The following is a 15645-nucleotide window of genomic DNA, read 5'->3' as shown; positions in this document are numbered from 1 at the left end:
TCTATGGGGTTCTCTTGCAGAATATGGAAAAAAAGCCAATCCAGCACTACAATCTGCAAGGATCGACACAGTCACAAGAGTAGAAAACTTGATGCATGAGTAACTGGAGCACTTCTATCGACCCAAAACGCCATCTAATCAAGAGGAGAATATGCAAACCTATTTGTTTCAATTAAGAATGCTTAAAAAACGAACCACCAGATCTCTAGAACAGAACTGGGAGGAGAATTTTTTTTTCAAAAAAGGACAAAATCTAAGTATTTACACAACAGGCTATTTATTCCTTCGTCAAAAAGCAACATTCGATTTGGGAAGATTAGAAAATGCTACCAACCCCACAAAGTCGCATTCAAAATCTCAAGAGTTTTGCAATCCTTGACCTCTTCCCATTAATGACAGACAATAGAAATCCCTCTATAACCCACTGCCTCATTTCGTCCTTAAGCAATCAAATCAAAAACAAGCTACCATCCATATCACAGGCTTGAAGCCCATCCACACATTCACACTCTCTTTTTGGCAACTTAACTAGCTTGAGTTCCATAGAAGATAAGTTCATTAGTCGGCTCTCCCGCTGGCCACTCCCCCCTGATTTTTCGTCCAAGAGCTTCCCATGTCCACATTATTAGTCGAACCAACCTAAACCATCAATTCCTCCTTTTGTACTGCGAAAGTACTATGGCGAACCCGAAGGACTCAAATGTGTCCCGTTTAGGATTTTTATTTAAATAAAAAGAAAACACCTATATAACCCTACTGCTATGAGGGAAGTTCCCTGCCTAAAACTAAAAAGTAAGGTCGCTCGTCAAACCCCAAAAGAAATCCCTAGTCCAAATCCTGTTCGTGGATTGGCCCTACCACTTACGAAAAAGACAAAACGAAGGAGGGAGCAGTGGCCCCTATCTTTGGGCTTCTGTCTGGCCCAATAACTTGGATTGCTTTCCAAGAGGTTTTAAAAGTTTGTCAATGTCTCACAACACAGTGCACAACCTCTCTGCAGGATCTGTATGCCAAATCCAAATATCACACGATTCCCTCTCTCCAGGGAGAAAAGGTTTTCCCAATAGAATTCCACCATTTCCGACATGGCAATTGACACTGTTCTTGTTTTGTACTCAAAGACTGGAACCCCCTCTGTCTATCCAATTGAGTTAGTTATGGTTTGTGTTGCTGGGCTCCCCAAAGTCCTCAGGCCCTTTAATGGGCTCACTTTATCGGGGCGTCTGCCAGTTTGGGTTTTCTTGTCTCAAATAACTTTTTGATTTTCCCAACGTCTAACATTAATGTCTTTCATTTTCTCAGAGCTCTGCAAAGCTCTCTGGCTCTCCGATAGGATTCCTTTAGCTTGTTTTTGGTAGGCTGTCTGTTCAGGTTTATGAGGCCCCCGTAACCTTTCCCAACCTCGAATATTACAGTTTGCCCCCCTCAGTGGCATTAACTCTTTAGGAGCGTTTGTTCCCCTTCTGCCGCTCGGCAGCTAATGCACTACTCGTGCTGAGTTCGGAGATGAATACGCTCTGCTGCAGTTTGGTCTCGGCGTCAGTTAACCGTCTCCAGGCCCAGCACAGCTTTCACGCACCACTAGGCGAGACAGTCACTTCACAGTCTCTTTCTTGAACTTGGCTTCTTCACCAGTTAGGACGCCAACATTGTCTTATGAGCGATTTGTTCGCTCTCTGCACTACCAGGATCCACCCCTCCAGGACATCCTCCCGTCAGAGGCTCGCCTCTGCGTAGGATTCACTCTCCTCGATTCAAAGTTCCTTGAAGTTTTATGCACATCATCACAAACAAAAGGGGTGTGTCCTTCTTTGACTGTGGCATTCATGCGGAATCCATCATTACCTGAGCCCCAGAGAATGAAGAAATGTCACTGTTCAGTGAATGCAAAACAGGGTTAACAGTCTTTCCGACTTCCATGTATAAGGATGTGTTCTGGACAGGGAGTTCCTTGTAGGAATGGGAGTTCTGGACTCCAAGAGGGAAGACACTCCCAGTGTGGTCCCACTTGCCCAGACCACTAGGAAGGGTCTTGCTGACCCTATCTGGTGAGTTTAAGGAAGCATTCTACAAACCTCTTTAAAAAAAAAAAGAAAAGGACTTACACAACACTAACAAGGATAAGGCTATAGCGAATTGTATATTTCTGACTACACCAATTGACAGAGCTGTAGGACTTCAACTCCCGTGATTTGTATGGAGGGATAATTCAAGTAGAAGGGTGCAGAGAGTCTGTCTGAGGCAGCTGCAACTCTTGTTGCGGTGCGGCTTGATCTATTCAGGGCATTAGTGGGTCCTTTACTCTAATGTTTCCTTTCCGTATGGTGTGTGGGTCGCAGGTTGCCGCCGGAGCTCGGTAGCCGCTCCAGTTGAAGCATCTTCCTATCCGGGGGTACATTGTTGCTCACTGCCTATCAGGTCGCCAGGTGCGACACTTTCCACACGGCACTTGAAGCCCCTGAATCAATCTCATGCGGAGCCGGATCATGCTGCTGGCGTTCACTGCTTTGCATTGCAGGGCCCAGTACTAACTACTGAGTGATCCCCTCCATGTCCTTGTTGTTTCAGCACTTGTTTTTGATTTAAACTTGACCCGCCCTCGCTTTGAGGAGTTTTAAGCTCGAGCTAGCTTTGTATTATAACGTGACTATCGGCAAAGATTCTGCATGAGCAGATTTTAACAGTGAAGGACATCATTAATAGTAGCGCGGTACGTTTCTTCCCTCGCCCTCTCCTAGAAATTCCTTGAGCCTCTTCATGGAGGTCCGTAAAACAAGCATGGCTATCTAAGCCCACTGCCTAGTAGTCAGGCATTAAATAATCTCACATCTGAGCCAAGGGATGTTGTCTCGTGGTCAGGACTGGCATTGGCAGTCACCTCTCCCCTGTCTAATACAGACCATGTGACAGAGGTCCGTGACCTAAGTTCTTGCAGGAGACGGAGGTTGCACAGGGGCAAACTTAGCACAGTCCCGAACCCTAAGGCACAAGATTCCACATGCAAGAATCTTAACAGCGACTTGGGCAGTTCGTCATCAAGGCCCAATACTACAGTACTTGTCACCCCAAAACGCTCATTGGGAAGGGACATGATTGACCCCATCTAGTCAGCCTTTTCACCAGCAGTGACGTCACTATTGGGAGGGATAAAGATATATGCCAAGAGAGATCCTGGCTACTTGACATCTCCACCATTAATCCCAGCAAAGGGCCCCAGGCTATCTGCCATTCAAACTGACTACACCTCATCCCAGTTTGTAAACCTTAAAGAGAGTAGTCTGAAAGAGCTTATCCTGTGCCATAGTCTCCAGGACTTCTGTGCACTTATGGTCATCTTGAATGAGTTTGTCTCAACCATATGTCCTCACAGAGAAAGTACAGAAACACAGACTATTATACAATCTTCTACAGCTGTACAGAACCAGTTGAATAAAACAGATACTGGCTGCCAAGCCAATCTTCTAGTGGAGAGTGGGGATCAAGCCTGCCATGTCAACTTAATAGTGGAGACTTTGGGTCAAGTCTCCCAATTCAATCCTATTAGAGATACTCCTCTAGTACTTCCTATGATCTTATCTTCCCTTATTGAACAAGCCAACCGTACCAGAATCATTTCTGAGGGTCCAGACATGGAATTACAGTCTGTCATTCTGGCACCAGATTACAATGATGAACATAAACCCAATGTTCGAGATACAGAAGTCTATGCTGTTCCGAAGCAAGCACCCACGTGGAATGTGCAATTAAAAAAATACCAAGAATCAAGGATATCAGTACCCGTGACTTTGTTATGGATAACCAAAACGTTGTTATTTATAACATCGGTAAAGTAGCTGGAACGGAGACTAGAGAAGCCCTACGCAAACAAGTTTTAGCATGGTTGCGCCAACGTACAGGCCCATCTGAAAGTCACACGCTGAATTAACTTGAGTGAGTGGTGTGCCTCACCGAATAGTGACACTCATCGTGGGCTGCAGGTTTAGCACACTACCAGTCTTTCTCGACATGTGCAATTATTTCCCAAAAGGGGTTAAAAACTGTAAAATAATACTCTAACTGCACAGCTAGTAGTAAAACTTATCTTTTATATCTTAGTTACATTATTTGTATTTCTACATTACGAGTTGAACAATTCTTCTTCACTGGGCTCATCTGGTTTTTAGGTTGTATATTTTATCTTGCTTTACGTTTTATGTTTCATATTTGTATTTTTCTCGTTTGTATGCGCCATATAAATTAATAAATTTACATGTATGGAAGATATTGAGTTGCTGGAACCGGTATAGGTAGGTTTTAGAACCAGGCATGGCGCAGAGTCACTCATTTTATACATTTGGAATAACTTGAAAGCAAGCGGAGGTCAGGCTAATTAAGATACCCACCTGCTGCTCTATCTCTCGGCTGTCTTCAAACCAGTTGACCACAACTTAATTAGGGAACTAGCCCTAGAATGATAGTGCTACTGTTCAACAGACACTCACAATGGGTGGTTATCCAGCCATTTGCTTCTGCATCCATAGAGTGCTTGTTTCCTCCCAAGGTTCCTCACTCCTTTTTAATCTCTTTCCCCCACACCCTTTTTTCTGAGATCCCTCAAACTATCATGCTACAACTACGCTACACATTACCAAGAACATACTTCAGATGAAGCAGTGAATGGCTTCAAACCCCCTGCAAGTTGACCATAAAAACAGAACTCCTCATCACAGGCAACCCCACATGAACATTCTTTTCAACCTCAAATATCCAGCCCTTTCCTGCTCATTCTCCCCTCGAAGTTAAGAAACTGGGAGTCATTATGGACTTCAATTTATTCTTGGAGCCACAGATTACGTAGGTAGGCTTTCATTCACCTAAAATTCTGAGAACAATCTCCCCTTTCCTAGCAATCCTCAAAAAATATACAACTGTTACAGCCATCATACTATCCATACTGGACTACATGAACAGTATGTAAATCGGGTTCTCCAGCACATTTAATTGCTAGAGTGCGGTATGCATTGGCACTGCTACTATTAAGAATGGAGGGCAGAGAGCCCAACTTATAATTCTGCAGCGGCTCCCGTGTGGCATAGAGTGCTCGCCATCACCTTCAAGCCGATTCATGAGTTGTGACCAGCATCCCGTGAAAGAAAAATAAAGGGACAGCTTCAGGGATCCTAGCTCCGCCTCGCATCCAACCCTTGAAATATTGCAAACTCTCAAAAAGGTGAACGGGGGAGGCATTCTTCCTTCTAGACAGTGGCACCTTAAATGTCCAACTCCATACCTTTGCACATCCGAGACAGTCCCTAACTAACTGCCATCACAACATTTTGCCCTATTCAAACCTACTTAACAAGAAACCAATTGCGGGAATTTCATGGAGGGTCTCATTATACACAAGAGTTATCCTAAGTAGATAAAACAACATGGTATACGATACCTAAAAAGCTTGCAGTACACATGGCTATGGCAAATTATTTGACTTTACCAGTAACCCCCCCAGCTGCCATTCAGACCGCCTTTAGATTGCTCTTTAAAGAGGTTTGTGGCACCTCACTGTTGTATGGTTGTTGCCTCTTGTTGTTTTCAATTTTCTTCCTAAATTGTTTGTAAATAAAGTTTTTAAATGAATTGTTCTATTACACAAGTGTAATTTAAAACCATGCATACTATGTTCCTTCGCTTGCAGCTGTAAACTGTCATAAACGGGGTTAATATTTACAGATTATCTTTTAATTGTAAACTCCATACATTACACTTGTAGGGTTTCACATCATAACAGCTTAGACCCAAGGACTTAACTGGAATGTTATACCACTTAATATAGATTTAACCACCATTCTTCTTGGTGTAGTGATGAGAGGGCAAATTATAAGACGAGGCTTTTGCTTATGAGGCCATTTCTCAGTTGTGACAGTACCTACCTGTATACTTTATAATCTGCACAGATTATATGAAAAGAGTCTGCAATGCATATATACTTGTAATCATTTGCCATTAATGTATTGGACATCACAGTCTTTCCTTACCTATGGTTAGGCAGGCAGACTGACATGAGTTATGGCGCTTCCTCAGACACACAATTTAGAAGATAATTTGGTGAAAGATAAAGATGGACTGGTTCAAATCATCTGTCCCTTTCTCCAATTACTCACCCACACTTCGTGGGATTCAGCTTTCCCTTGCTGATATTCTAGTCAACTGCATCTGCGTTGCATTTTGGCTCTAAATGGCACATTTCCGTCTGTATGTTTCATCTACGTTTGTCCTCTTTTATCTGAATTAAGCCGGCAAGCCATCAATAGGATGCAAAATCCAACAGCCGCTCCTATGGTTTAAACCGCCCAGTTATTCTTAGGATTTAGAACAATATTTCTCATCACATGAACACAGAATGTAAAGTTTTCACTTTCAAGGGCTGAGGCCGTCAAGTTGAACTTCGATAATTGGACAACGTTGACTGCTCTCTACCCTTTAAACCTTGACCTTTTTTCACTGTCCACAGTTAACATGCTACACTCGGTCCTCATGTTGGGCAGTCCCATAATTAATATTCTGGAGTCTGACCGATGATAGGCATGCACTGGCAAAATAAGCCACCAAAACCTCTGGGATTGAAGAAGCACACCTCTAGCACATCATGCATCCAAATATTGCACAGTGTGCCAAGTATCCATTCTCTAATCTGCCTCGGAACACAATGCAATGCAGCCCACACGCTTCAGGACATATCCTCAGTGGAGTCTGGAAAATCCATCATCAAGTAATCCAAGAAGCAACCCAGGCAGCAAAGGTAGAAATGGGGTTTATTTCAATACAGCTGTACAGAAATTGACATGGAAACTGGCAGAGCACCCCGAGCCTAAAATGAAGGCGTAAAACTCACAAACTTCAGGCTAAAACAGGACTAGATTAGTGGAGTTTCCCTTGTTACTGGGAGTCTGTTTGGGGATGCTTGTGGTCTCGTGCAGAAGGGATGTGGCCTAGCAGTTCGGGCTGGACTGCCCCTTTTGGGGTGGGGCCAAGCCTGATTTGCATATGGTCTTTCCCCTTCTGTAATGGCTTGGCAGGCGAAGAATGGTGGTCTGGAGGGTTGCCCAGAGCATTGCCAGTGGTTAAGATTCATTCTAAACCTTCCAGCCATCACCTTGTTACTGGGAGTCTGTGAGGCAAAGGTGAACATCATAACGGCGCAGCCTTGTGGGCTACCCTATACGTGCCAACCAGACTCCTCACTGCACCGCCTTCCCGAAACAAGGCTGCAGTTGATGAGCCATTTTACCAACCATGGCTGCGGTTTTGTTCTGCCTGTAGCTCATGTACGTCCAGGAGTTGATCCCAAAAAAAAAAAGTGTGCTTCAACACCTCCTTTTCTGAAGCATAAAACTTCACTCCAGTTAACAGGACTGACATGCACCCATGCTATCACAAAACACTCTTCAACTACTGCATCCCTCTCACCCTCTTATGTGCGGCACTCATTACCAACCTTTGATCTTTCCTTTGCTCCTTTTTCCTTCTGCAGATTAAAGTCAGGATATCTGGGAACATAGGTACAATGTAACTATTTACAGACAAGACTAGCCACTTGTTCTGCTTAATTTATGCTTGGTTCAAAATGGCACGGGCGCGCGATGCATTCTGGGAGCGCTCAGAGCCATGTTGGATATTTACTTCACTCCGCAGTGAAAGGCTGCACACATTTTGCTGAAGTGTTAGATGCACAGTGCTGAGACAAACATGCTTTTTCAAACTTGGAATGCAGTCAAGGCCATTTCTGCTGGGAAAAGCCAACGTTGTTATGACTTGCTACTGTTCTCCGTGGAGCATGTTTTTAGAGCAGGGAGGCCCTGCGTTCCTTGGGGGGAGCTCTCGATTGACCCAGCTGGCAACCGACGGCTATTCCTCAACTGCGCAGGTGCAATTCCAGAAGGTTCGAGAATTAACTCCTTTTTTTGGCGTTCCTATATATGCGGAAACCCGGCGGTGTCAGGTGAGACTTCAGCCAGAGAAGGACGCTCCGTCTGGCCTTCCTGTGAGCTGTAGCACTCTCTTCCTGGCTGCCGCCCGGAGTCTTCCAGCCGCTTCTGGACGAGATGAGGACAAGAATTACGCTCACGGTGATGTATTTCTTTTGACTTCTTTATTTCTTCTGTGATCTATGTCCATGTTAGTTTTATGAGTTATTTCTATGTACTTGTAATCTTTGAATAAATAGCCGTAAAGAGCTGATTATCTTCTAAAGAGTGCGTGGCTGTGAGTTATTGTGTCTGTCTGTTTATGGGTTGAAGTATTTGCTCTATAATTGCATTGGTGATTTATGGTAGTTCCGTGCACTTTTCAGAGGAGAGCAATACACTACTCCGATACTGTAACCACAAAAGGATATGTTCCTGGCAGACTTAGTCCATCTCATTTAGAGTGTTAAATTAACAAGTCAGAAGTCAATCTGATAAAGCTGGCTGTAGTTATCTACAAAGATTAAATACATTAATCAACTATCAAATCATAACAATTTGTATTCTGCAACAAGTTAACCATTAATTGAAAACTTCAGGTGACATTTTTCAAATTACATCATGTCAGCAGTTTCTTACATTGTCAAATGTTTCAAAGCAAACATCGTACTTCCTCATGACTTAATAGCTCATTGTAAAAGTAAATAATAGAAAATGTATACAAAACAACAAGCTACATCAATGCATGTACAAAAACAACTGAATGTGGTTAAAAAGTGTAAGTGCTCAAACAAAAAACCATCCTAACAAAATAAAATAATCCAGGGTCACTCCAATACCATCAGAGAAGTTCCGTGGCGCAGTATTAATGCTGCATAAGAAATAACACATTATGCAATAAAGCACTGTAAGAGGGCAGGTGCAGTTTCAATGTCATGCACAGACACAAGCAACAGCTTACTTGAAACTAGTGATCATGACCTGGAGAACATCAGATCAAACTTACCATAAAATCACCTTTGCATTGATGTCCCTACGATACGGGAACGGAGATCGCAGTACCTCTTCCACAACATCCCTTCTCTCAGATATGAGGGAGTGTGGTGGTTCTCCATTGCACATATCCATCCAGCTCTGCAGGGCATCGACATCCACAAACTGGGACGGTGCCCCCAGAGGATCCATGGAGCCAACAACTCAAGCCACTGTGCCTTCCAACTCTGCAGGCCTGCAGTGCAGATTGGGCACTCACTGCTAATACAAAAACAGATACAAAAATGTTCAGGGGTGACCTGCAAAGACTTACCAAAGTACGATTAGAAGAGTCTAAACATCACATTGTCAAAACATCATAAGGTTTCTGTAGATTTGTGAAGAAACTGCAAAGTTACAGGAAAAGCAATGGAAAAAAGGTATCCAAAAACTCACTCATTTTATGTAATGTAATGGTCATTTGTTTAGCACCTTTCACTATTGGTATGGTCCCAAGGTATGGGAAAGGCGTCCAAGGTTTAGAATGCATGTGTGCATTTTAGCCAATGCGAAGGAAGGTGGGGGTGGCCAAGTCCCTGCTAGTCACCCATGTTAAGCTGGGATGTGAATGGGTGCCGAGAGTTACTTCGGAGGCAAGATAGATACAATGTGTCTGTATGCGTGTGGAGCGGAGGTCTGGAGAATATGCGAGAGCAGGAGAAACATTATGTGTGCAGCTAGACCGAATATTATCATGAGGGATAGTTGCATTCTTATGGCAGAGGTGTTGTGCAGTGTGTTTTAAGGTGCTGCATGTCGTGTATGGGTGCTCAGAGATAGTCTGGGCATTATGCAAGCGAAGGAGAGTATGTGTGCAGCTAGGCTGAATTTGTCATGGGGGGGTAGCTGCATTCTATGGCAGAGATGGTGTGCAATGATTCGTAGCGTGGTGCATAGTTGTAGATACCAGCAGGTGGAAAGGGGTGCCTTAGGATAGTTTGTATTAAAACTAAGTGTGTTACAATGGTTAACTTTCAAAATTCAACGGTAAGTGCAATACATTGGTTACCCACCAAATAGTCTAAGTGCAGTACACTGGTTTTCCCACTGATTACACCAAGTGCAGTACATGGACTATCCTCAGAAATGTATCTGACATATTACCTTGGCTGCCCTAAAAACGTAATCTTAGTGCAAGACATTGGTTATCCTTGCTTTTTGTTATCTTCCATAGGTATGGGATGCGATACATACCGGTCTGCTATTCCTGGCTTCTTGGTATTATACCTGCGAAGTGTATTCTCTCAAGGTTACGACTGGGTATTCTCAGTCACGTTAGTTTGGCATAGTTCATACCATCCTTTGGGGATCGTCTGGGCAACATTTGTTCCAGCCGTGTTAATCATGGATTGAATAGCTAATTTGCGTGGGAGTAAAGTGTTATTCGGGGTGCTGGGGGGAGTAGCCATGTTTTGAGGGCCCTCTGGAAGGTCAGGTGGTCCTCTACGTGTCGTATGTTGAGCGGCATGGAATTCCAGATAAATGGGTCTTGGACGGAGAAAGTGGTGCCTCCAATTCTGGTTGATTTGGAAGGGGGAATCACCAGAAGGAGAGCGGTGTCCGAGTGTAGGTTTCTATTGGGGTCGCAGTGGTTGATTTTCTGATGAAGGAATTTTTGGCCCGTCTTGTGGAGGGCACAGTGAGTGATGCACATGGCTTTGAAAGTGACCCGTTGCCCGACTGGGAGCCAGTGGAGGGAACAGAGGGCGGGGGTGATGTGTTCTCTGGGACAGAGGGCAAGGATAAGTCTAGCTGTGGCGCTCTGGACTCTATGGTGCTTCCAGAGTTGGTAGACAGGGGTGGCCGGGTAGAGAGAGTTGGTGTAGTCTAGTTGAGAGAGGTCAATGGACATGATTCTGGTCACTCTATGGGGGTAGGTGTAAGGGTAGTTTGACATTGGTTGGAGTTAAGGTGTCGGGGCTCCCTCTCTCCTGCGCATCTGCTATTTGCTTGTTGCTAATTCTGCCTGCAGCCTAAATCCTGGTTTGTCCAGGGACCAACTCCAAGGTTCCTCTTTGGTTTAAAGCTTTGTGTACTTGATGTAATCATTGATATAACAAACTCGCACAAACTGTGGCAATATGGACTAACACATCCAGCCAGCGCCAAACTAATCCACAGATTTGTCATCCCCACAACGTTTGTGTAAGGGTATGTGGGGCTACAGGCAGCCAGTGTGGATGTAGTCATTATGGCTTTTCCAACAAGTCTGGTCAGTGTGCGTCATTAGGCACGCTGACCTTTCTAAGGAATTCAAGCCCCACGATGCTCGGCAGCAACATGCAGTGCGTGCTTGTGTGTGCGCATGCAGTGCGTGCGTGCGTGCAGCCGGGTCCTGATAAGCCGCACTTGCCTGTGCCTTGTTGCCAATTGTTATAGAAACCTGCGGCACGGGCAGTACACGTAACGGATCTGGCAGAAAAACTCTAGTGTGTAACCTGAGCCGGCCGGGTGTGGCGGTGAGATTAGGAGCAGCTGTTGTGAATTCAGCATTTCCCGTACAGAGGAATCATTGCCGGCAATGCAACGCTGGGGGACACCGCAGCGGGCTCCCCGGGCCTAAGGTAAGTACCCTTAACCATATCTATGGAAAGAACCTGGTGCTTGCATGAATGTAATGTTTAGAGAGCACGCTGTGAGGCAAACCGTGTGTTTTAAGTACAACAAAGTCTGTTCAGTCATGAATGTATGTTAAGCTGGGAAGCTTCAGTGTGTTGATTAAGATAATAATAATTAGGCAACTTTGCGGTGAGCAATTACTCGGCCCCAGGACTACATGTGTATGTAACCATCATGGTCTCATGTGTTCTATTGTCAGTGCAGGAGGGAAGGTTGGGTAATAAGGAGCACATCCAATGAAGAGTATGTGTAGGAGACGAGTCAGATAGACTACAAGTTCAGAATTGCTTCAGGCACTAATTAAGGAAGGGCTGGGCTTTACCATGCCAAATCATTTGTGCAAGAAACATTGTGAGATTTTCCCTATACTCCCTTACATAGCCATTCATGTTACCCAAACCCTCTTACCAATGTCCCTCTTTCCCCCCGCCTATCCACAACCTCTCCCCAACCCTCCCCCCCCCCATTGGCTGCCTCGTGGTGACTTACAAGTACGAAATCAGAGACCTGTGCCAACCAAGGTCAGATGGTCGTACTGCATTCGGGATCCTTGGTAAGGGAGGGGGTATGGATCCCATTTGGGGCCGACATAACAATGAGCACCCAAACGGGAAGAGGAGTCTCTCAAGCCAAATGGAGTCCCCTCCTCTCTGCCGTTAGCCTATGTGCTAAAGGTTCTTCAGGATGTACAAGGGGAGCTTGCACATTCATGTCAAGAAGAGACTCCAGCACTAAAGGCGCAGGTCAATGGGTTGGCAGCTCAGAGTACACCATTGCTAGAAGCTTCATAGCTTCATCATCCTCCACTGGTATACCTACAACCGTGGTAGTGAACAAGCTTTTGAATGTACCGCTAACAGCACCAGAACGTTTTTCCTAGGAAATACGTAACTTTTCTCACCCAATGCTATCTTTTTTTGTGTAAACCTGTGGCGTTCGACACCACACAGCCAAAGACAGCTTTTGTCATCTCATATTTGTCTGGGGACGCCGCTGCCTGGCCAATCCCTTTGGTTAAGAAAGACGATCCTCTATTGTACAATTGGGATCAGCTAATCACAGGGTTTAGGTGGTTGTTTGACCGCAAGAATGTCTTGGTTGCCCGGGGACAAAGAATTGCTTGCACTAAAGTAGGGACAGGGAGATTTGGTGACGTGCATAACATTTTAACCAGCTCCTTACTGAGACAGATTGGCTGGAGGCTAAACAAACTGTATTGTTTTATCAGGGACGTCAAGAAGAATTAACCAAAGCTCAGGTGGAGCCCAGCCAACCACCTGCACAGCTTTAATCGATTTGGCATTGCGGCTGAATCACAGAATCAGTGAGTGGAAGGGGGAAAAGAAAATACTTTGTTCCTTTTGTTCGGTTGGATAAGAGTAGAAAGGCGAGTATATGACAGAGTGAACCTGATGCAGATAGGAAGTATACAGGGTCCTCTCACAGTGGATAAGGAAAAGCGGCAAAAGGACAATCTGTCTATATTGTGAAAAGGGGTTCATTTCATTCGCAACTGTCCTAATATAGAGGGGGGTACCAAGCAAAGACCAAAAGATGGGAAAAGGGGATGCCCGTCAATAGGGAGAACTGAATAAGTCCAAAAGGTGAAGGGGTCCCAAACTGCATTACTAATACAGTCCAAAACAAGACACCCCATCTGTACATACTAGTGACCTTGTTTTTTTCTATAACGAAAGTAACAGTTTCAGTCATTATTGATTTTGGAGCCACTGGTAACTTTGTAGACGTCATGTTAGCTAACAAACTGAAGTTGCCCACACAAGCCAAGGCAGTTACAGAACCATTTCAGTCTGTGGATGATTCTATGCTGACTTCAGGCCCCATCACTACTCAAACTTCACCAATACGAATGCTATGTTTGCCAGGGCATGAGGAGATATTAACGTTTGATCCAATTGCTGCCCCTCAGTTAGTAGTGATTTTGGGAATGCCTTGGTTAGTGGCCATAACCCCACTATAGACTGGGTAGAAAGCACATTGTACTTCAATGCTAAACAATGCATAGAACATGACACGACAGGACCAGCTACTTTCCTGGTGGAGGGCGCGGCATGTCAAAAAAGCATAGACGCTACAGAGACAGTACTTCCTGAAGTCTATGCAGAATACCCTGAAGTATTTGACAACGGAAAGGAAGAATCATAACCACCACATAGGCCATATGATTGTGCGATTGATTGTGTGACCGATTTAGAAGCCAATGCTAAACTGCCATGTAGCATGCCATGTAGTCGCATATATGCTCTCACAGGATAAGAGAATCAACGTTCAGGCAAATATATTGATGATATGCTAGCATGTCGTTTCATAAGGGTGCCCAAGTCTATGGTATCCTCCCCCTTGTTTTTGTCCCCAAGATAATAGTAATATGAGGACCTGAATAGACTATAGATAATTGAACAAGGTAACCATTAAGAACAGGTTTCCATTGCCGCTGATATCCGTCTTGTTAGATTAGGTCAAATCAGCAGTGATTTATACCAAGCTGGATTTAAGAGGGGACTAATCATTTGATTAAAGTGAAGGCTGGGGATAAATGGAAGAAAGATAGCATTCCGGGCCAAGTTGAGCCCGTATGAGTACTTGGTAATGCCGTTTGGGTTGTGTAACGCCCTAGCAGCATTCCAGCATTTTATGCAGGATGCATTTAGGGACTACATTGACTTCTGTTTTATTGTATACATCGATGATATTCTGATTTATTCAGAAACAAGGGAACTGCATGTGCAGCATGTTCAAGCAGTACTGCAACGTCTAAGGGAACTTCGCTGTACACCAAACTGGAAAAGTGTGACTTATGTTTCCAGGGTGGACCTTCTGCGTTTTATTCTCACACCCAAGGGGATTAAGATGGATAAGAAAAAGGTGCAAGCAGACAGTCACGATTGGCCATCTCCACAGGGTGTGAAGGATGTGCAGGTGGAACAGGTTTCCCAAGACCTGAATGGGGCTTTTACTAAAGCGCCTATTTTGCAGCAATCAAACATGGAGCAACCTCTTCAGGTGGAGACCAACGCCTCGAATCTGGCATTGGGGGCGGTTCTTTCGCAAAAGGATCAGACAGGAGTCATGCATCCATTATCATTTATGTTGTGGAAATTGACGAGCTGTGAGCAGAATTATTCCATCACAGATAAGGAATTACTGGTCATCAGGGCAGCTTTTCAGGAGTGGAGGCATTACCTTATGGGCGCACATCATCAGGTAACCGTCCTATCCGACCATACGAATTTACAGTACCTGAGAAAAGCCAAGACCCTGAGTGTCAGACAATTACGCTGGGCGCAATATTTTGGAGAGTTGGACTTTATCATCAGTTATAGGCCAGGCAGAAAGAATGGCAAGTTTGAGAAACCCGAGGGCATCCTCACATTTCCTCCCCTTGGATCCCTTGCTCAGGTGGCCAGGAAAGGGCCATCGCTTGTCGATCCCAACCCTGGGGGTGGACGAGCGAGGGAAGATCACCTGGGTAGGGGAGGCCAGGATTGTGTCCATGGGAAGACCCCATGCAGATCCCACTGTCCCGTATCCAAGAGGGAGGCAGAAATATACCAGAACAGAAGCAGACAGTCAGGAAGGTCAGATGAAAAAAGCATGGCTTTGACCTTAACACCTTATCTTCCCCTATTTCAGACCATAGGGTGTGCGGTAAAGACTAGTACTTTCATGGCAGGGTACCAGGTGTAGGGTGTAATCTAACAAAAGGGGAATCACCCCAGTGGTATAAAAACGGGGGCCAGGGGATGCCTCTCTTTCCTCCTTCAATCACCCTATAATTATTCAGCCTATAAATATCAGTTTCCATCTTGTCCTGTTAACCCCTCCCCATTTCCAACCGAACAAGGAGGAGGCAACCGAGAGTTAGAGAGATTACCCCTGTGAAAAGTACTGTGAAGTGTAAGATGAATGGAGAAGCCTACATTCTAAAACTTACATGTCTCCTTAATAGAGTGAGGCAGGGTCAGGCACTGGACACGAACCATACACACCTGACTCCAATTGACCCTCAGTTAAGGTATAAAAGGTGGAG

General features: G+C 44.7%; 1 protein-coding gene across 4 annotated transcripts in view; it reads right to left on the bottom strand.

Moving 5' to 3' along the window:
• GDAP2 (ganglioside induced differentiation associated protein 2) overlaps positions 1 to 15645 on the bottom strand; it is a 1016820-nt gene that overhangs the window by 899316 nt on the left and 101859 nt on the right. For 2 of the 4 annotated variants that reach the window (XM_069635760.1, XM_069635761.1), the window contains exon 3: positions 8950 to 9197. In XM_069635760.1, the coding sequence (XP_069491861.1) occupies positions 8950 to 9128 (179 nt within the window). In that variant the 5' untranslated portion in view covers positions 9129 to 9197. The remainder of the gene's footprint in view (positions 1 to 8949; positions 9198 to 15645) is intronic. The other 2 variants (XM_069635762.1, XM_069635764.1) reach the window with 1 other exon arrangement.

The sequence above is a fragment of the Ambystoma mexicanum genome, chromosome 7p (genome assembly GCF_040938575.1).
Source record: "Ambystoma mexicanum isolate Mex_15411 chromosome 7p, UKY_AmexF1_1, whole genome shotgun sequence".
Lineage (NCBI taxonomy): Eukaryota > Metazoa > Chordata > Amphibia > Caudata > Ambystomatidae > Ambystoma > Ambystoma mexicanum.
This window is presented reverse-complemented; position numbering and strand designations above follow the sequence as displayed.